Source organism: Heliangelus exortis, chromosome 19 (assembly GCF_036169615.1).
Source record: "Heliangelus exortis chromosome 19, bHelExo1.hap1, whole genome shotgun sequence".
Lineage (NCBI taxonomy): Eukaryota > Metazoa > Chordata > Aves > Apodiformes > Trochilidae > Heliangelus > Heliangelus exortis.
Genome location: NC_092440.1, coordinates 5043680 through 5063885, shown reverse-complemented (window position 1 = coordinate 5063885; position 20206 = coordinate 5043680). Strand labels below are relative to the sequence as shown.

The window sequence follows — 20206 nt, the reverse complement described above, 5'->3', positions numbered from 1 at the left end:
CAAGCCCCAGAAAGGCTGTAGGAATTGTCCCTCCAAGGAGCCAGGGGCAAGGAAGGGAAATCCAGGGGGCCAAGTCCCAGAAAGATGAGAACCTGTCATGTTTCTCCATGTATTAGGACTATTAGGGAGCAGCTTTCCTGCCCTCTAATAATTTTGCACTTCTAAGTCACATCTTGGAGGTAATTTAAAGCAGAACACCTGCAGACTTAAAACCAAACTCTTTCCAGAGACTGAAGCACCTTATTAGGTCATGAGCAAAGTACACAGTAAGTACCTGAGCCTGAGGCTGCTCAGCCCTTAACTACCACCATCTTCTAGAACATCTGTACATCTTACCATCTGGACAGGACTTTTATCCTCATCCTACATGCAGAGCAGAACAACTTGTTCAAATGAAGTCTGATTTTTTATAAAATGGGTGATACCATGAGAAGCCCCCAGAGGAGGTGGGAGTGGAGGAGCTGTGGTTCAATCTCCCTTTGCCAGAAGGCTTCTACATCATCATCAGTTGGGTGTTGGTCACTCACATCTCCCCTCACAAGCTTTGGTGCCTCTGCAGACAGGAGCTATCCTAAGACTCAGAGTTTGCAGGCTCACTCCAAAGGCTCTGAGGTCTGGTCCAAGCACAGGTGTGAACTGAACTGCAAGAATGATCAAATCCACTTAGCCCAGCTGTTCACAGCAGGGACAAGGCTTGTTTCATTTTCCCCTAAAATGCAAATGTTTAAGTTTCAGGACTAAAAAATGCAGCAAGAGTGGAATTACACTGCGTGTGCAGACAGCCTTTATTACTGGTGTCAAGTGCTACTTCCAGTCACTGCCTGGATCAAGTGTCCAGATGTGTTCCCAGTCCTTTCCCAGGCATCCCTTCCTCTCCAACCTCTCATGCTCTGCAGTCCTGCTGACAGAAGAGGGGAAGGACATCTTCCAGAAAGTCTGAACTTTGCCCACCAAGAAAAGAAGTCCAAGCAAGAATCCTGGCAGTTCTGAGCAAAGTCCTGATGAGTACTGCTGCCTCTGCCCCAGGCAGAAATGGACACACAAGTGAAAAATAAAGACTTTAATGTAAAGACTCTTTGGAAACGATAACCCAAAGAAAAAAAAAAAAAAAAAAAAAAAAGGAAAGGGGGAGAGGGGGAGGAAAGGGAGCTGGGGGACTTAGAGAAAGTTAAGAGGCTGAGCAGCATTCTACCATGGTAGATTTGGTCTTTGTACAGAGAACAAGAGTGACCTGGCACACAGTAAGTCATGAACAGCAAGAGAAGGAGTAACTGGTCTAACACCCCATTTGACACTTGTTCCCCACTGGGTAAATGAGGAGCTGTCTCAGCTTCCTGTGCCTACACCACCTCTGCAAGCATTCATCAGTTCTTGTATGCAAAGCTCTGTGAAACCTCTTGGTAGGAGGGGAAGATGGTTACCCATACAAACAGTGAAACATTACACGTTGGAATGGCAACTGGTGTTATTCCAGTAGGATCTCTGGGTCACAGCATAAGTCCAGGTGGAAGAGAGGAATCTGGCCACGTGGAGAAGTCTCCTGGGTTACTGTGGATGCTGCTGCTGGTTCTGGTCTTGGACTCTAGGTTGGTTTTCTGGACGATCCTCAGGGAGAGGATTATAGTTGGGATCCTCTTCAGGTGTGTCAAATACCATCTTCCTGGCAAGGGACATGCCCATCCCACCAAGAAGGCAGGTTAGGGAAGTAAGCCAAGGACAAATAAAATCCCCATCCCTTCACAGGGATGGGCTGGGTGCCACAGCCACCCACCTACTGCACCAGCACTGGTGTTCTTTTGCTCAGCTCAAGATTTAACAAAGTACCCACTTCCTTGATCTCTAGGTCAGCTTTGATCCTCTGCAAGAAGCAGAACATATTCTGCTTTCTTAAGCTACAGAAATACACCAGAAAAATTCTACCTGCACCTAGCATGTCCACAAGCAGTAACAACACTCCAGTTAAAAGTAGCAAAGCTAAGGGGACCAGCAAAGTGCTTTATGGACCCTGTGCACATACACAGACAACATGCAACATGCTTTCTGCAGCAGAGGCATAAACTGTCAAGCTCAGGTGCTACCAGCATGCAGCCACATCCTATGGACCCCCCAAGCTGCCCTGAAAGTGACCCAGGTTAGGAAGCAGCACAGCAAAGCCCAGCAAAAATTGGCTTTACTTACAGAAAGCCAGGGGTTAACAGCAACTTCTTTCCTCCAGGCTGGTTGGGGAAAACATCTTCCAAGAAGTAGTAGATGTGACCCACTGCAATCCCTGGGGAGAGATGTCACCAAGGTAAGGCCCAGCTGGGACACCTTCACCAGCTGAACCAGGGCTGCTGGGATCTAAAGTTAGGATGAAGCTTCAAGAATCCCTCAGCTGCATACCCATGCCAGAGGGCCAGGCTGTTTGTTGGGCCCAGGTTGTGCCCCTGAGGAAGACACAGCAAAATGCAGGTCACAGGCAAGAGCCCAGGCATGAAGCCATCCACCCAGCTGCCACAGAAAACCCAGCAACTCAGAGAAGACGGAACCAAGAGACCACACTTGTGCCCCAGGAGCATTTATGAGAAGTGAGAGCACTGTGGCTACAAAATGCCTTTGTTCCCAGCACCCACGAGTTTTACAACTTACCCAGTAAGTCAATGATGATGGAGTTGCCCAAGAGCAGAGAGAATCCCATCAGGACCCAGGGCAAGAAGGGGGCCTGGAAGTTAAGAAGCCCAAAGAAGTTCATGCGGATGTAGGGGTTCCTGCGACTCCAGACGTACACCAGCATGATGGTGAAAGCCTGGCCCAGGAAAAACAGGCTGGCAAAGAGTCCAAATAGCTGGCAACTACCGAGTCAAGGAAACACACACCCACCCTGTGCACCACCTCCAGGCAGCCCAGGGTGCCTTATGACTAAGAAACCCAGAGTATGGGCAGCTTATCACAGCACGCAAGACATGGCCCATGCCACCAAACCTTTTCTAGGCTGGCTGAGATGTTCTGACTCCCTGCCACACACACACACACACACACACACACCACATTTCCTGCCCTGCCACTCCAGAACAAGACCCAGACAGACTGTTCACCCTTTAAGCTGCTGTTGACCCCCACCACAGACCAGGAAGCTCATATAGTCACCTCTGCAAAGTGACCCATCAAAGGTGATCTTCACATTCTTACAGCCCCTGAAACACATGGCACATGTTAACAACTGGCACACATCCAGTATCTGCCTTCTATAGAAGAATGTCAGCAGTGAGATGGGTTTTCCACTTCACAGTCCTCCAGGGCACAAGGAGACAGCCAGACTCAAAAAAAAAAAATTCCCTGCCCTTGTTGTAGTTGGACTAAATCCACCTACAGCCAAGCACGTGGCCACTGCAGGCAGCTGGCCACTGACTGGCCAAAGAGCAGAGCATGGTGCACAGCTATGAGAGTGCACACAGCTTCACACAGAGCTCTGTGGGGAGGGCAGTGCTCTGAGCCATTGGCAGAAGACAGCAGCAAGACATTCAGCAGTGCCTTTATGCTTGGGAGTCACATTATTTCCCCATCAGATTATTTTGTCCTACAATAAACTTCTTAAGATGTGTGACAGCATCTCCAGCCACTGACAGGTTCCAAGGACAGAGTGCTGTATCCTTACAGCTCAGTGTTCTTCCCTTCAGCTGCAGGTTGGCTTTCTGAGCCAGCCCCATGCCCGTGGCAGCTCCACTCACCCAAGCTCAGTTACTGTGTCCCTGCCACAGCTGGATGGCTTCTCACAGGGGTTGCCCTCCAGGCTGAGCACACTGTCACACATCCTCTGCTGGATCCAGGCAGCCCATCTGCTCACCAGCTGCATCAGCACTTCTGCAGACACCAACACAAGTCCTGGCATCTTCCCCTGTACTCTCTTTCTGCTCTAAGTGTCCCGAGTGAGGCACAGGCCAGGAAACAATGGTGGGCAAGATGATGAGGAGCACAAGCTGTGTCACACAGCCAGAAGTTGCCCTTCCCCCACACACTCAGCAGAGCTCTCCCAAGATTCAGGGCACAAGCCTGGCAGGCCTGGGGTACAACAAAACTCTTCCTGTGGCACCAAGGAGGTTCAGGAGCCACATGACACAGAGCAAGAAAGAGCTGGTGAGAAGCCCTACTCTGTCCACAGCATCTCCAGTTCTGGGCCCCTCAGTTCAGGAAGGAGATTGAGGTCCTGGAGCGGGTCCAAAGGAGGCAACTGGGCTGGTGAAGGGACTCGAGCACAGATCCTATGAGGAGAGGCTGAGGGAGCTGGGGCTGTTCAGCCTGGAGAAGAGGAGGCTCAGAGGAGACCTCATCACTCTCTACAACTCCCTGAAAGGAGGTTGGAGCCAGGGGGGGGTTGGTCTCTTTTCCCAGGCAACTCTCAGCAAGACAAGAGGGCACAAGAGGTCTCAAGTTGTGCCAGGGGAGGTTTAGGTTGGACATTAGAAAGAATTTCTTTCTGGAGAGGGTGATCAGCCATTGGAATGGACTGCCCAGGGAAGGGGTGGATTCTCCATCCCTGGAGATATTTAAAAAGAGCCTGGATGTGGCACTCAGTGCCATGGGCTGGGAACTGCAGCGGGAGTGGATCAAGGGTTGGACTTGATGATCTCTGAGGTCCCTTCCAACCCAGCCAATTCTATGATTCTATGAAAGAGCCTCGACCAACTCCAAAGGATACTGTCATGAGAAACCCTCCGAAGAGGAACATGAAGACAAAGTCAGCTGTCCTTCCACGGAAGGAGCCTTCTTCCAGCATGCGGCAGTACCTGTACCTGAGAGCAGGAGAGAAGGGAGGGGTTGCAGTATAGGAAATTAACTTCTGGCCACCCTGTGTCCCCACAGCATGACTTTACAGGGGATACACAGCTCTGAGCTCTCTCATCACGTCTCATCCAGGTTTCTAAGTCCCAGAGCAGTGCAACCTTCACCTCCTACCACTGACCCCAGGGCAAGAATGAGGCATCTGCTGTGTTCCTGCCAGAGCTCACCCCAGGAATGGGCACTGCTCTCCAGAGTCAGCCACAGGGCACTGCCAGCTTCTCCAGCCTTTTGGCAGTGGCTGCCCTGCAGCAAGCAGAGATGGGGAGGGGCAGGAGGTGGCCACAGCTGTCAGGGAATGGCTTCAATTCAGACCAAAAGAACCAAAGGAAGAATCCATAAACCCTAGACTGCTGCCAAGACAAGTCAGTCTGGAGAGGAAGATGGATGGGGGAATTGTGCCTAAGCTAAAAAGGGAGTAAAAGGCTTAACTGGGACCAAAGGATACAGAAATATCATGTTGAAAAAGAAACTGAATCCCAAGGGCCCAAAAAAGAGGAAGTTGGTGATCAGCCTCCATATCTGAAAAAGAAAGGAGAGAGAAAAGAGGTGGACAGACACATCTCTCCCCATGATCCCATCCCCTGGGGATGCCCAGTCACCAACCCATCCACTCAGCTCTACCTCAGGACACTGGAGAGCTGCCCCACCTGCCCATGGAACCTCCCTCCATTGCCCAGGCCAGAGTATCTTGACTTTCCAGGTGTGGCAAAGAAGATTTCTCCATTTTTCCATGGGAAGGGATGAACAGCCACAGTTAGGCACCCAGAGCAAAACCAAATCCCTCTTCATGCCTCTCTGCAAGCCCTCCCCACCCAGTCTGACACCAGCTGGCCAAGCACTTCAGTGTCAGAGGAAAGAGACAGCTTTGGAGTGAAGGAGAAAAGGAGATGCCAAGATGGTGCGTGGCAGGGAAAGGCTGCAAGAAGTCACCTCCATCCAGGCACCCGTCACAAGAGAGGACACCATGTTGCCCACCCAGCTCCCCCCAACCGGACAAGGCCGGAGCAGTGGGGAAGCCCCTTCAGATGGCACAGCCCTCCCCGTCCCCGCGAGGAGCGGGACACCCGCGGCCCCGCCTGCCGCACCCCCCGCCGGGAAGGGGCAGGAGGGGCCGCGGGCGAGGCCTTACCTGGAACTTCCTGAAGATGAGGTCGGGGTTGAAATACAGCTGGAAGGGGGTGATGAACTCCAGCTGCTGCGAGAGGAGACAGGGACCGCGGCTGCCACCCGTGCCGGCACTCACCGCCCCCAAACACCCAGCCCCCCGCCACCGCCTCCCTCGGAGCCGCCCCCCCCAACGCCTCCCGCCCCGCGGGGTCCCGGTGCTCACCACGGCGGCGGTGGTGAGGACGCAGGCGGTGGTGTAGGCGCGGGTGACAGCGGGCATGCCCAGGTACTCCTGGGCCAGCCCCTGGTAGGCCATAGCGCTGCTCCGCCGCCGCGCACCTCCCCGCCGCCCACTCTGTAACGCGCCCCCCCCCCCACGCCGCCGCCGCCGCCACGCCCCCGCGGGCCGCTCCCGGCCAATCCCGACGCGACAGACGGCGAGAGGTGACCAATAGGAGCGCGCCTCATGCCCCCGGCCTCCCGCCGCCGCCAACCCGGAGCGGCCCCGCCGCGGCAGGTGACGGACCGGGGGGGCGGAGCCCCAGGGGGGGCGGGGCCGGGGCCCCCGTAGCCAATGGCGAGCGGGCGGAACCGGGACCGGGAGGCTGAGGGGAAAGGCGGGTCACGTGTCTCGCAGGAATCGGCCAATCAGCGGGAGCGGCTGGGGGCGGGGCGTGGCTACGCGGGCGCGCTCCACGTGGAGCTCCGGGGTCCCGGTTTGGGTCCGCCCGGTGCCGCCGAGCGCAGCCCCTGGGTGGGTGTGAGCGGTCCGGCCCGTGAGCAGCGCTGGGAAGCTCACCGGCTCGGTCTGGAAGAGGCCGAGCGAACCTCAGGGACACCCCCGGGCTGCTCCCTGGCCCCGCGCCCCTCAGCGCTCAGCCGAGCTGAGTCCATGCCCTGAGCGTGCCCAGGGGCAGCCCCAGCCCTTGCTGCAGCCCGTGTCACACCGGGGGGGGTTTGGTTGTGTCCTCCCGTATCTTCACACCAGGATAGCCACGTAGCTGAGTCCTCATTACACACCTTTGTAGGGATGCCAGCATGGCACCTCCTATAAAACCACGGAAGATAACTAAAAGCCCAAAAAAAAGCAAACCCAAACTGTGTCTCAGCTGCGGGAAGGTCTGAGGGACTTCCAGAACAGAAACACAGCTCAGGAGCCCCTCTGCTGAATTCCTCCTGTCTTGCCCTCTTGTCCTTCTCCTTCCCAGGGGCCCAGAGCAGATGGAAGCACAGGCCTGAGCAGGCAGGAGGTACCATGTCTGCCCAGGGTTCTCCTTCCCTTTGGAAGCAGTTGAATTCATGGCAATGTGCAATATTGGTTTCAAAACCCAAGATGTCAGATCAGAAAGTTTTTATAAAAATATCCCTGGTGCCCAGATTTCGAGCCCATTTCTCACAGTCTTTGAGAAAGGTCTCTGGGGGCTCTTGGAGCTGCCCAAGGAATGAACTGGAAGCCCTCCTGTCTGTAACCTTCACTCACAGGAAGAACAGAAACACGATGGTACCAGAGGCAGCTCTCTTTCCCTGACAGAATTCATCCATCCTGCATCTGCAGGCTTAGAGAGAAACGTTTACAATCCACAAACCAACTCCTAAGAAATATTCCTGGAAGAGAAGCAGTGTCTGTTGCACACAGACAGGGAATGGGTTTGTATGTACACAGAGGCAGACAGCTACTGGACCATCCTGTTACTTCTGGGTTTGTTTTCACCTTTTCTGGTGTGATTTTAAGCAACATGCAGGCATTTGCCTGGGCTAGGAGGTAAGCTTAACCCAGCAACAGAAACCCACCAGCTTCCTGTCTCGGTTTCTGCAAACCAGAACAGCAGAGTCAGAAAACAAAGAAAAAAGCTATTAGCTCTCCTCCTGAGCTAAGCAGCACATCGACCTCAAGAAGGCAGATGGACAAAGATAAATGGGCTGTTGCAGTGTTCACCTCTTTTGTTTTTGTAGTAAATTATTGCGTGTAATTCATGTTTCCTGTCCATAAATGCCAGAGGAACTTGGAAGACATGGAATCCATTCTAATTTAGTAAAGACAAAAACAACTCCTTTTGAGTCCATCTGGAACTTATTTGTATGGTAACTGTTTTGGGCTCAGTAACGAGTTCAAGATCTAACTGCCCTCACTAATTGTTTCCAGAATAAACAGATGCTTTGTTTCAAGGCAGCAGCTTCCACCTTGCCCAGCCCAGCGCTCTCCGGGCTCTCGGGATGAAAGGCTCCGAGCGCAGAGTCAGCAGAGGCTGTAACGAGCCCTGGCGCCCCGGCCGGGGGGCTGAGCCTCTCGGGAGCCGGTGGGGCAGGAACCCACTCCCAGCCACCCACTCGTGGGGCGTCCAGCCAGCGCCACGCGCTCTCTGCTCTTTCATGGCATTTTGGTTGTGAATTCACGGGGTGACCGATTGCTGTGACAAGCGGTCATACCTGCTCTGATGACACCCAGGCTCCCCCAGCTGGGCTATAGGGCACACGACGGGAAGAGTTCATTCCCGGGGCCGCTTGATCCCATCCCCCTGCAGTACAGCTCTGTTCCTTTTCTTCATTTGAAAACAAAGAAACTCCCCCACCGCCCTCTCTGAGAGATCCCCCCCCCCGCCTCCCCCAGAGGAGCCTAAGCAAGACTTTGCGGGTTGTGTAGGAGTTCTCACCCCTCCCCGGACACACCGCACCTCGCATCCCACTTAGCCCCGGGGGGAAGAGAAGAGGCGGCTGCAGGACTGATGCACGGGCACTGGAAAAAGATTCAGAAGCAGCAGCACTGAGCTTCCCTACCAGTGAGCCACACCAGAGAGAGGGACCTGTCAGGAAGGTTATTTCAGCCCTCAGTGGCATGGGCAAGAGATGCCAAGAGCTCCGGATCCACCACAGAGCTGTTGTTAAGAGCTTCCGCACAAGTTTTGGAAACAAGGTTCCGTGAGCCCGCTGTGAGAGATAAGCTGGGTAATCATTGCTGCCCACGGCACCTGAAATGTTTGCTTTTCAATGTTTAATGGCCATATCTAAATTCTTTCTCCTTCACTGAAGGATTTCCTGAGCCAAATCAGCTAACTCTACAGTGTGATGGCTAAAGGCAGAAGAAAGTGAATCATACAAAATTGGATGGCTTTTAAAATTTGTTTGTTTGTTACAAAGAAACTAAAGATAGCGCTCGGAGCTCAGCCCTCCAAGAGCATGTGGTTTGCACAAGGCTTGCTGTAAATAAAAGTTTATGTTGTTTTTGTTTCCTATGCTTTTTTAGTTCAAAAATACAGCTTTGCATCTGGCATGTCATGAGAAAGAAGATCTCACCTAAATCTCCTTGATCAGAGTCTGATCACATGTCCAAACAAAGCACCTCTTCCAAAACATCTTCTGATCATGAGTTGAAGACATAAAGTAGGAAAATGTCTTTCCGCAGTTATTTTTTCCCAGAGATTAATCATTCTTGTTAAATTCTTCTGCCTTGTGATCTGTCCTCTGCACCATAGGTCACCTCCCACAGCTGTCAGTGAGGAACATCCTTCAAGGGCCTTTAATTTGTAACATCCATTTCGGAAGCACTGTGGCCAAATCAACAAGAGAACTGAAAAACAATGCTTGTTTCTTCTAAAAAAGAGGTTTATGTTCAGCTCACTGCAGCAACATACACAGCTGAGCATTCTGTCAGCTGCTGAAGAGCCCTACAATGAGTCAGAAATGCGTTTTGTACTTTGGTTTTCACCAGAGACCATGTCTCCCAGTCCTACTCTCAAGAAGCCAGAGGACAGCTCTAATAGAAAACTGTGAGTTAAATAAGAAATCAGGATGAGGCTGATGTTCCAAGGCTGCTGCACTTACTTTCCTCTGACAGGAACATTCAGCAACATTTGCTGCTGTTTGGCAGAGCCCAAACACTCTTTCCATGCACGCAGGAACAGAGATTTTGTTCAGCCAAGCAGTTTGTTCACTCTGGCCTTCAAGTCACCCAGTTCCTACTATCTGCCTGCATCAGTGTCTGATACAAAGAAGGAAGGAAAGAGAACGGTTCAGCCAGAACATGACCTACAGCTCACAATGGGCTGAGAAAAGGGTATTTCAATTATTTTTAGTACTTTGGCCTTTCTGAGTTTTCCCAGGGAAGCTCTATTGCTTATCAGGAGGCTGAAAATGCAGACTGCTGATCCAATGCACAGAGCATGCAGCCATTTTTCTGACATCCAAACATTTCAGCTAGCAAGGCAAAGCAGCTGCTTCCCTTGGCTGGATCAGCCCTCTTGTCCTCAGAGGACTCAGCTTCCACGGCTCTCCTCTACTCTGGAAAGCATCCCAGTGATTCTGTGGCAGCAGAAACTCTGTCAGCATTGGGTCCCTGCCCTGAGAAACCTCTGCAATGAAGCCCATTTCCTGAAGTTCTTATACAGGTTCTTGAACTTAGATGTATTGTGGGTTTTTTCTTAGGAGCATTAGTGAAATGCTGGAACTGAGAATAATGGTGTCACAGCAGGGCACTCATTTCCTACAAAGAAAATCCATTTTAACAGCTCATTTCCACAAACATTGCTTTCACCACAAAACCAGAAGACCTGCTGTATGTTTCTTGAGGAAGCTGCTTGTTTGTAGATTATGTTATTTATCAGCAGTTAATTTCACTTGCATTACACAGCTTGCAAGCTCTGGAGTAACCTCTACATTAAAGCACCAGGAATGGGTTTTGAAGAGAGAGAAGGTGGCTCTGCACAGCTCAGAAAAGGTAGAGGTGAAATAAGGAAAGTCTTGAGGAAAGCCTTTTGGAAGGCCCAGCAGAAGTTGCAGACACATCCTCCTGACAGCACCTGCCTTTGTGTGTCAGTGTCCTGTGCCTCCAGGATTTCCTCTGGACTGGGATGAATACTGCCTTTGTCTTCTGTTAAATAGAAGACTGTGCACATATTTACCTTGGAAAAATAAGACAATGCAATGGTCTAAACAGGCAGACCTTGACCAGGTTATTACAGAAAGATATATTTGTATGATTGACTGCAATAGAAATGAGAGAGACGGATCAGAGAGTCATTCATGGCACTGAGGCCCAGGGAATGGATGGACACCCACCTTGCCTGGGTGAGTTGCATTCCTTCTCCTCTTATCCATCTTGACAGGCTTTGACATGTTGGCTTCTGTCTAAGGAGCTAGAAATGGAATAATTCCCATCACAGGCTCTCATGACACATCTCGGTGTTTAGGACAAGCAGGGGTGTTCTATCTGGTAGCTGCAGGCTGAAACTCTTCCACACCATCACCTGAGGGGACAGAGACCTGCACAAGGTGGTGCCTGTTCACAATCTGTCTAATACAGAATATGTGGTTTTCTTTCTGGAAGAGATCTACCCAAACCTTGTCTCATTCTGAATGGGCAGCAAAAAGAAACCAGAGCTTTCCTTTTGGAATGTGTTCCTGTTCTGGACACGTGCTGCCTCAGCTATACATCAGTGGCTGTAAAGTGAACAGGGATGTACAGTCACATCTACTTCCCCCCTGAACAAGTTATCAGTTGGGAAGCTGAGGGATGCACTCCTCTGACTGCTGGCATGATGGATTCAGAGACTAATGTAAGAAATTTTGGACTTCTCCTGCCACTTAGTGGCTGCAGCTGATGCAGCACCACATCCCTACTTAAACATTTTTAAGATAACATTTAAGTGGTGTGGAACAGGTGAATATTTCCATTCAGGTGTAGAAAAACCTGAGTCAGGACAAAGAGGGATTTTTTAAAAAGTTTCACTTATTTTTAATACTTTGAAATCTGTCAAGGCCCCTCCAAGTTGCACTCTGCAGGATGAAAGGATGTTAAATACCATGGTTACTCCTGAAGGCCAAATATGTGCAATAGCAGCTTTGCTGTTATTGCTGGCAATGCAATATGTGATTTAAAAAGCAACAAGCTACTGTAGGGAGGGGAAATTTCTTTCACTCAATGAACTGGAATAAATGGGAGGAGCAGAGGTATCAGCTGCACTATCCTTAGCTCAGGTCTCAGTAACAAGCCAGGGAAGTGGTGTAGCCAAGGAAAGTGCAAGTGAAACTTTCCCACTTGTCACTGGGATAGGAGAGATCTTGGCTTCTTCTTGCTGCAGGGCTGGAACAGCCTGGCTTCATTTCTGTCCTGGGAGAACATCCTGTTTCAGGCTGCTGTGGAAGTTATTTACAAGAAAAGGCTTTGAGGAAGGAAAAAAATCTAAGATTATTTGAACTTGTGATTTTAGAGCTATTTTGAGATTAGTCAAAACTTGACTTTCCTGTGATGGGTTGCTCTGTGAGAAAAAAAAACGAGCGGGGAGAGCAGAAAAAGCTCCGCAGCTTTGGGTTATTTAAGTTCATCTAAGGGCCAGCGGGGTCATACTCATGTAGCAAAACACAACCCAGGCTGAGGTACCCTGCACCCTCTGGCCAACAGCCAAGTCTGAGCACGGGCTCTTTGTGTCACCCTCAGAGCTGTCCCACAGGGAGGAGCTGGCAAGCAGGGGCCTGGCAAAGGCCATCCTGGCCCTGGGCCACAGGAAAGATTGTTCAGGAGGTGTCAAACTAAAGGCCAGGGACCCCCAGCAAGCTCAGAGTGGTCTTTGGATATAGGACAGTGCTCCCATCAGGGCACAGCTTGCAAGACACTGAATCTCACACAGAGCTGGGAAAAGAAAGGCAGAGGCACAAAGTAGGTGTGAAGAGACAAGGATGGGAATAGATAGAGAGAGACCAACCAGAGGGGTGGTCTGGCTGCAATGAAGAGGGAATGTTAACTGATGGTGAGGTGAACATGCAGAATAAAGCTGTTCACATCCAGCTGTGCTCCTCTACAGAAGCTGCAGCTCAATTTGAAAGTGGAGTCACACAGGAAGTGTCCAGGCAATAGTGGCAAGAATGACCTGAAGTTTACAAACGTGACAGAGGAGCAAAGATCAACAAAACTGCTTAGAAAGCTTCTATACAGTATCCCCAGCTCTCCAAAGTTAGCCTCAGTGTTGTTCTGATGTGGGACACCCATTTATAGTATAATAACCACGGCATCTTACTGCAAGGAGAAAAAAGATAAATGTTTTTCTTCTTGCAAGCCTGCCTCTCAGTTGCCAGACTGTGTCAGCCAGGTCAGCTCATTCTACACCCTTCAAAAAGTCAAGAGTCCTCACTTTTATCCCCATACTGTGATGATGTGTGAAGCAGCCCCAGCTGCCTGTGCTTTTGAAGGCAATATTGATGAAGAACTGACCTCAGGAAGGTCAGAACACAGCATAGGACCCGCTGCCTGCCACATAATTCACTTATATCATATTACTTAGGATGCAGAAAATATTCTGGCTGAACACACAGCCAGAATGCTAAACCCAAGGACATGTAGAAACTCTAATGTGGAAGTTTGGCAGAGACATTGCCTGCCCTGTACAACATGTGGAGCAACACAGGAAAAGGCAGAAGAAATAGCATTCCAGTGATTCAAAAATACACTGGATATAAATGGCCATGAGAAAAATCCCCACTCCACATGGAAGTTACGGCCAATAGAACTTAGCTAGAAATGAGGCAGAAGTCATTAAACTTCAGTAATGCTTCTTCAGTCAGTCATCATGTGAGTACAGGTTTTATGTAATGAACTGAATTACTTGAAGAACACCAGTCTCTACCAGTATTTGCTGGTTTTGCACTGACTTCTTGTAAACATACATGTTAAATATTAAACCAAAGACATGTGCAAGACTTTGCCCCAAAGCAATCCTGAATTCTTTGTGAATGGCAAGGAATTATTAATCCTATTCTGCAGTAGAGGGAGACAGTTTAAAAATCTGGGTGGGTCTGGGGTTTTTTGGCTCCTCCCATTTTATGACAATTTGTAGCCTATTCTACTCTTACACCACAACAAGTGTGAATGGAACAGATGTCTGTTGAGCCATTTAACCCTCTGCAAGGAAGTCACTGATTTTTATCCATCTTCTTCAGCTTCAGAGCAAGATCCTGACAATATGTGCTGCTGGGACTGGAGGCACTTTTCAATATGGTTACAACATCTCAATCATCAGCTCCAGCTTCAGTAAGTACTGCTAGGCTGAGAGCCTCCTCCTGAGCCAGACACTGCCCTGGTTTCCTCAGTCTGGCTCCAAGCAGTGGCCTGTCACTGAAAAAATGCAGACTGCTAATACTGAGGGTGAGAAGGGAAGGATGTGTTGTTCCTTTTTGTATAATTCAATCTGAGGTACAGGACTTTCTCATCAAGAACTACCCTTGAGCAGGCCCTGGTGTCACAAGAATCTATTTAAAAGCCTTGTTTCAACTGCTTCAGCAAATCTAATTCCAAAGTTTTGCAACCTGCATCTTTTGATACTGACTTTTGCCCTTAAATTCAAAGTTGGACCCATGAAATACCTTTTAAATTACCCAACATAGCTACGTACAGATATAAAACAAGTACAACTTTCCAACAGCTACCAGTTTATACTCTTAACCCTCTGTTAAAAACCCACCTAAGAACTCGAGGCCACTTGCAACCAAAGCTCTGGAGGCACAGAATAAAGAGACATATTAACAAGGAAGCCTTTACAGTTCTCAGTGTCCTTCATCTCTATGCTGTGCTTATGCAGCACTGTCCTTCCCTCTCAGTACACCCAAATGTTCAGCAGTGAAGCCTGACTGGAGCACAGGGATGTTCCCCTTGAGAGCAAGGAGGTGCTGCTGCTGTGGACTGCTACATACCCTCTGGGACAGTCGTTGCTGGTCCTGTGGCCATCATGTTGGGAAGGTAAGAGGGTGCTGGATTTTCATTTAAGCTTTGCAGCTTCCCTTAGTCCAAGTGTGTCCTGGTTTGGGCCAGCCCAGTGTTAAACTGTGACAAAGAGGAATCAGCAGCACAATATCCCCTGCAGTTAAAAATCATGAAAATGGTATCCATCCCAGCTCAGTCTGATGGCAAGATCCTGAGCTGGCAGGGAGAAACTACCTGGTGTGGCAGTGTTTCATGTCTCAACACCCAGTGGGGAGCTGTTCTTTTCCTCACATTACCTTCTCATCATATTCTGCCCCAGCTGAAGTGCTGGATTTCAGCTCAACTCCGTAGCACAGTAACCACCTGCACAATGACCATCACTTCTCTGCCCAGTTTCCTGCCAAGCTTTTACACAGTAAATCATGATGGAACAGGCCAGGGATTTTTCTTCAAAATGAACTGTGCAAATTGACCATTTGGACAGAAATTCTTCCTGGGACACATGAAAAACTTTCTGATAAAACTTTCATAAGGACCCTACTATTACATGAAAAATGCCTGTTTCAATAAATTAGAATTTTCAGACCAAAATAGATATGAATTTCTGAAGGAATACTCCTCTCCATTCAAGTGGAAAACTGCTAGTGCAAGAGCCATGAATCTGGGTGAGGACCTCATGGTGCCTTCAGTGTGTCTAAAGCCAGCACTGCAGGGTCACCCTGTGGTGATGCTGGAAGTTGGAGGTGCCCCTGATTGTACCAGCCCTGCAGATGACCTGTCAGTGCTGGTCACTCTTTTCAGAACAAGACACCAAAACTGTTCCTATGCCATCTGCACATGGACACCTCATGCAGGGCTTTGGGTAACCAGGATGTTCTGTGGTGGAGCTGAGCAGCCCATCTGCTGCTTCCAGGCAGAGCAGGTTGGATCTGCCATGTGAAATGTTTTTGTTCTACTGAGGTAACTGGAAGGCATCTTCCTACAGAGTACTTTTTTACTACCTTTTTAGAGTCAAAGGTAGGACTTGAATTCACAGTGGCAAATATGTTTTGTAACTATGTAGTGAAAGAAATGCTGCTTGAAGAGCTCATCATCAAATCTGAAGCCAGTTCATATTAAGGGATTTGCTTAGATTTGTAGCATACAAATCCCCATGTATAGGGCAGCTGGAATTAGTTTCTGGGAAATGTGTGCTGTGTACCAAGAACATTTTAATTGCCTGCATTTCCCAGGGAAGCCATTCAAGATCTGAGTCAGAATCATGGCTGCTGAAATGGCACTGGTGGGAAATATTCTCTTGTCCAACAATCGTGAGGGGTTTGTACTCCCTTTCCCTCAAATCCTTCGAGTGGCTGCACCACAAATGGCCATGTCTGTGGGGGTAACACCATGATCACAGACTCTGCACTACATCTTTCTGCAGCCATCACTTGCTGTCAACCCTTGCCCTGCAGACAAACTTCAGGTGAAGTCTCAGGGATAAGAGCTTCCCCTGTCCTTGCAGCACTGCAGGAGCTCAGAGCCAGCAGTGACCTGAGCACAGAGCTGTGGAGATGCTGGCTGAGCAGGCTGCTCTGAAAGGTCAGAGAGCAAAAAACCCTTGGGAGCTCTTCCAAAATCCAGCTTTGAGGTGGCAGCTGATGAGCATCGTTGTGCTGAGCAGTGCCACGCAGCTCTGCAGGAACGACTGGGTAAGCAGCCTGGCAGCAGCAGCAGCAGCAGCAGCAGGAGGGCTGCATCACGGGACATGGGTGTGAGTTCTCCAGTTTAACATTCCTGCTGCAGGAGAGGAACAAAAGGAGGTCTGCTCTGGTGGTCTGCTCTGCATGTGGAGATCTTCAAACCTCAGATGCTTGGTTCCCAAAGTATACTGGTGCATCATGGCAAGATCCAGAGGGACAACTGTCAAAATAGCCTAAATCACAGCACATTGCTCATTCTCTGGCTGGTTCTTCAGGAAAAAAACACTGGCATTTAATTTCAGGCATTTTCTCTCACTGCTTTCTCCTCTCTTCTCTCCCCAGATGTATTCTTATGCAGCTTACATGTTCCAAGAGGCTGGAATTCCACAGGACAAAATTCCCTATGTTGTAATTGGCACAGGGAGCTGTGAACTGATCACATCTGTCACTTGTGTGAGACTCCTGCACTCTGCTGACACGCAGACTCCCTTGGCAATGAGGAGGCTGTTAGTTACACATTTTGGATTTACATTGCTTTTCATGCCAAGAAATCCTTTATGCACAGCAGCCAGGCAGCTTCTGGGCACTCATGTCCAGGCAGGCTGATGCACCATCATCATCATCATCATCATCATCATCATCATCATCATCATCATCATCATCATCACTGCCTGAGATCTCTGGGAAGTGTAACATTTGCTTCATGTCAATGTGGGTAGTGGCAGAGCTTGGGCTGCAGCTGGGACATTCTCATCTCCTCTGAACACCCTGCTTGCCTCCTGCCAGCTGGACTTCTTTTTGCTAAGAATCTTTAAACTAGTTGTAGAGTGAAGTAGGCCCAGAGTATTGGAATGGGAGGAGGGAGCAGGCAGGGGATATAAACCCAAGCATCTGGCTTTATTTCTCTGTGTTACTTTGTGCAGAACATGATCAGATGCTACTCTGGTGGGAGGCCAAGGCTCCTGGGGGGATGTGTCCTCATGGCAGGATGGGCCATCGTCTTCATGGTCACTCTGAGCCAGCAGGTAACAAACTTTACTTAATTATTGAAGTGAAATGGAGTTGGGCTTTACTTTTTATATGACTGGTGTGTTTAGTGGTGGCAAATAAGTGTAAGTGCCCTCACTGGTTTCCTGTTGGTCTCTGTAGGCTCAGGTGAGCTGGATGCCTTAGCTCAGCATCTTCACTTGTATCCTGAGCTTTGGAATTGGATCAGCTCCCTCAGTGTGTTCACTTTTGGGGACTGCAGGGGCCTGGAGATGTGTGCAAGCAGCTTATGGGAACTCTCAGACCCTCTTTAGCTTCAGCACACCCAAAGGAGCAAGGCAATTTCTGCCAGCAGTTTTCAGCTGTTTCTTGGGGGCTTTCATGCCCCTGGTAAGTCAGTGTTGTGCAGGGACAGCCTGTGCCATCCCCTGTGTCATTTCTCCTTACTTCAATGGCACTTGGAGCTGCTGCATGTCTCGAATGAGCAACAACATTTTGATTTGCTGCCCAACCCATGAGGGCTGTTGATCAGCATTTCTAAGGCTTCACCTTAACCCTAGAGACTGACAGCTATGGAATGTGGTTATTCACTCCCACATCCTGGAGGCACAATTTCCATACCTATTTGTTAGTCTATAACATGCATTTTCTTCACCAAATCCCTTAGTTTCTGTGGTTGTGGGGGCAGGACACAGGCTGTGTGTGTGCTGAGGCTCTGTTCATTCACACAGGTTTGAAGGCAGGCAGGCAAGAAAAGGACCAAGGTGCCAGTGTCATGTGTCATGTGAGTTGGCAGGAATTCCTTGCCTCAGTTCCTACAGTTCCATAGGGTAGAATTAATTACAAGCCATTCTCACAGCTGGCTCCTGGTGAGAATAATGTGGATTACAAAACCTTTTGTGACAGTTCCTTCTAACGTGAGAGTCTGAACAATTAGCCAGTCCTGACTATTTAACCTCAAACTTCCCCACTGCAGTTAATCTCTAGTGCCACTTGTTCTGGCATTGTTGGCCAGAGAGAATAATTTACTGAATAGTTATTTACTGCTCACCTACACTTCATGCTGGGTTTACTTGCTACTAACTGTTCTCTTGGGTTTAATACAATGTCAGTAGCATTAGTAACTTTCTTGCCATTTCTTTTTCCAGCTGGTGTAACAAGAGTTCTGCCCACAGAGGTTTTTGATCAAATGTCCCAGCCAGCTGCTTGTATGATCCTCCTCCTGGTTGGAATGGGCTTTCCATTCATTGTGGTGGGTTTCCAAGGCAAAAAAAAAAAAAAAAAAAATCACGTGCAGCTCTTCAGTGTTTTGTTCAAGAAAGAGGCTCTGATAGTGACCAGGAAAAGAGACAGAGCCTGGAATATCACAAGCTGCAGACACACAGCAAGGTAGCACTGCCATGGAAAGTATTTTTATGAAGAAAGTGCTCAAAAGTCCTCTAAACCAAACTTGTTCCATGTTCCTTACAGTGATTTCTGATGTGAGGCTGGAAGCAGATTAATTTGGGGCATGGATGACCAAGGATCCTCCTCTGTCCTCAGATAAGAAGAGCTGGGACTAGAGATGTGATGCAATTTCCCTTGGCCAGACCCTGGCACCATTTCCTAAAGTGATTGCTGAAGTGAAAGGGAGCAGAACCCCACAGGATCCAATCCTGTCTTATTTCCTACTATGGGCCTGCATTCTGTGCAATTATTAATAGAGAGAAAGACAGAAAAAGACATTTTGAGACACTCTTCTTGCTACGTCAAATTTCCCAAACTGTGCTAGGGAGCTGTTGCATCCTGGCACGTGAGGTCCTCACCATGATGCTTAGAAATACTCCTTGGGTCCCTCTGCAGGAGCAGGAATTAGTGGCCTATTTGTCATTGTACAGAATGTCACCAACACTGTCTTGGTTTTTCCTCCTCCTCAGGAAAGTCTGGCACATTTCTGCTACATCCCATTCCTTGTGGTCTGCATCTGCACCACACTCTACGTTGGATTTTTCCTTCCTGAAACAAAGGGAAAGTCCTTCCTGGAAATCTCAGAGGAGTTCAAGAAACTGAACTTCAAAGCTCAGACCCATCCAGTTTTATATAAAGGCCCTGAAGAGATCAAATCCACTGTATTATAGCAGAAGGAAGGAGGAAGGTACCTGGGGGACATTGAGCACTGGCTGTGTTCTCTTGCAGGGACACAAGGAGAGAAGTAGGGTCAAGCAGGGTTATTCCTAGGTTCTTAGGTTCATCTTGGGAAGATACACTTCAACTGATAAATCCCAACAGCAGGATAATAATCTGTTTTCAGGTTTTAGTGCTAAGTAACACACATATTTTAGAATCCACATTAGAGAGTGATAGAATGATGCCTTATTCCCTTATCATCAAACACCAACATGCATCAACCAATTTTCAGCAAATTTCTCCTGAATTTCTTCTGTATTTCTCCTCTACTCAAACAGTAACTCCCATCCCAGAAGCCTTTCTGTCCTTGCCCCTTAATCTGGGCTCTCTAATGCAGAAATTCATATGACTGAGTTCTGTTTTCAGACACCAGACTAAATTCTCAGTACTTGTTTTGGTGCTCCTGTTGTTTCTGTTATTAAGTGATTTCAAATAGACCCCTACTTCTTGAGCAATAGCAAGCAGTTAATTATTTTCAGCTATTAAAACATGTGACAGATGGGTTAGAAAGAAAGCTTCTAGTACTTGCTAGGTGGCTTATTACACAATTGACTTTTGGGCATTGTTCTGCAGACTCTGTATTCTGGTCTGGTTTTCTTCATGGCTTGTTTGTTGCCTTCCAGTCCCAGGTTTTAAAGCACAAGTTTGCTCTCACTCTCACTCACAGTGCATCTGTAGGTGTTACACCTGCACCCTGCAAGGGTAGAATAGGGAGAGGAGGTCTTATGGCAGCAGCTTATTTTGGATGTGGAGATTTAGA

General features: G+C 48.9%; 1 protein-coding gene and 1 pseudogene across 4 annotated transcripts; one reads left to right on the top strand and one right to left on the bottom strand.

Annotated features, from left to right (window-relative positions):
• Positions 1-761: 761 nt before the first annotated feature.
• On the bottom strand, positions 762-6307 carry LOC139805343 (derlin-2-like). 4 transcript variants are annotated; one of them, XM_071763629.1, is made up of 7 exons: positions 6149-6307; positions 5948-6013; positions 5264-5337; positions 4676-4769; positions 2629-2824; positions 2179-2269; positions 762-1656 (listed from the first exon to the last, which is right to left on the bottom strand). In XM_071763629.1, the coding sequence occupies exons 1-7, from the start codon at positions 6239-6241 to the stop codon at positions 1488-1490; spliced, it is 783 nt and encodes a 260-aa protein (XP_071619730.1). In that variant the 5' UTR covers positions 6242-6307; the 3' UTR covers positions 762-1487. The 4 variants fall into 4 exon arrangements, with proteins under 4 accessions (XP_071619730.1, XP_071619732.1, XP_071619733.1 ...); XM_071763631.1 differs by having other exon boundaries at positions 762-1660; positions 6149-6306; XM_071763632.1 differs by having other exon boundaries at positions 762-1660; positions 5948-6010; positions 6149-6294.
• Positions 6308-9636: 3329 nt separating this feature from the next.
• On the top strand, positions 9637-20206 carry LOC139805310 (solute carrier family 2, facilitated glucose transporter member 11-like; annotated as a pseudogene).

Bases quoted from the DNA above. Each gene is read 5' to 3' on its own strand.
- LOC139805343 (XM_071763629.1), bottom strand. From the start codon at position 6,241: ATGGCCTACCAGGGGCTGGCCCAGGAGTACCTGGGCATGCCCGCTGTC. The intron at 2,825-4,675 runs GTATCCTTTGGA...GGTAGTTGCCAG, and splicing joins TCGGAGGGTTTCTCATGACA to CTATTTGGACTCTTTGCCAG. The intron at 2,270-2,628 runs GTAAGTTGTAAA...ATCTCTCCCCAG, and splicing joins CATCATCATTGACTTACTGG to GGATTGCAGTGGGTCACATC.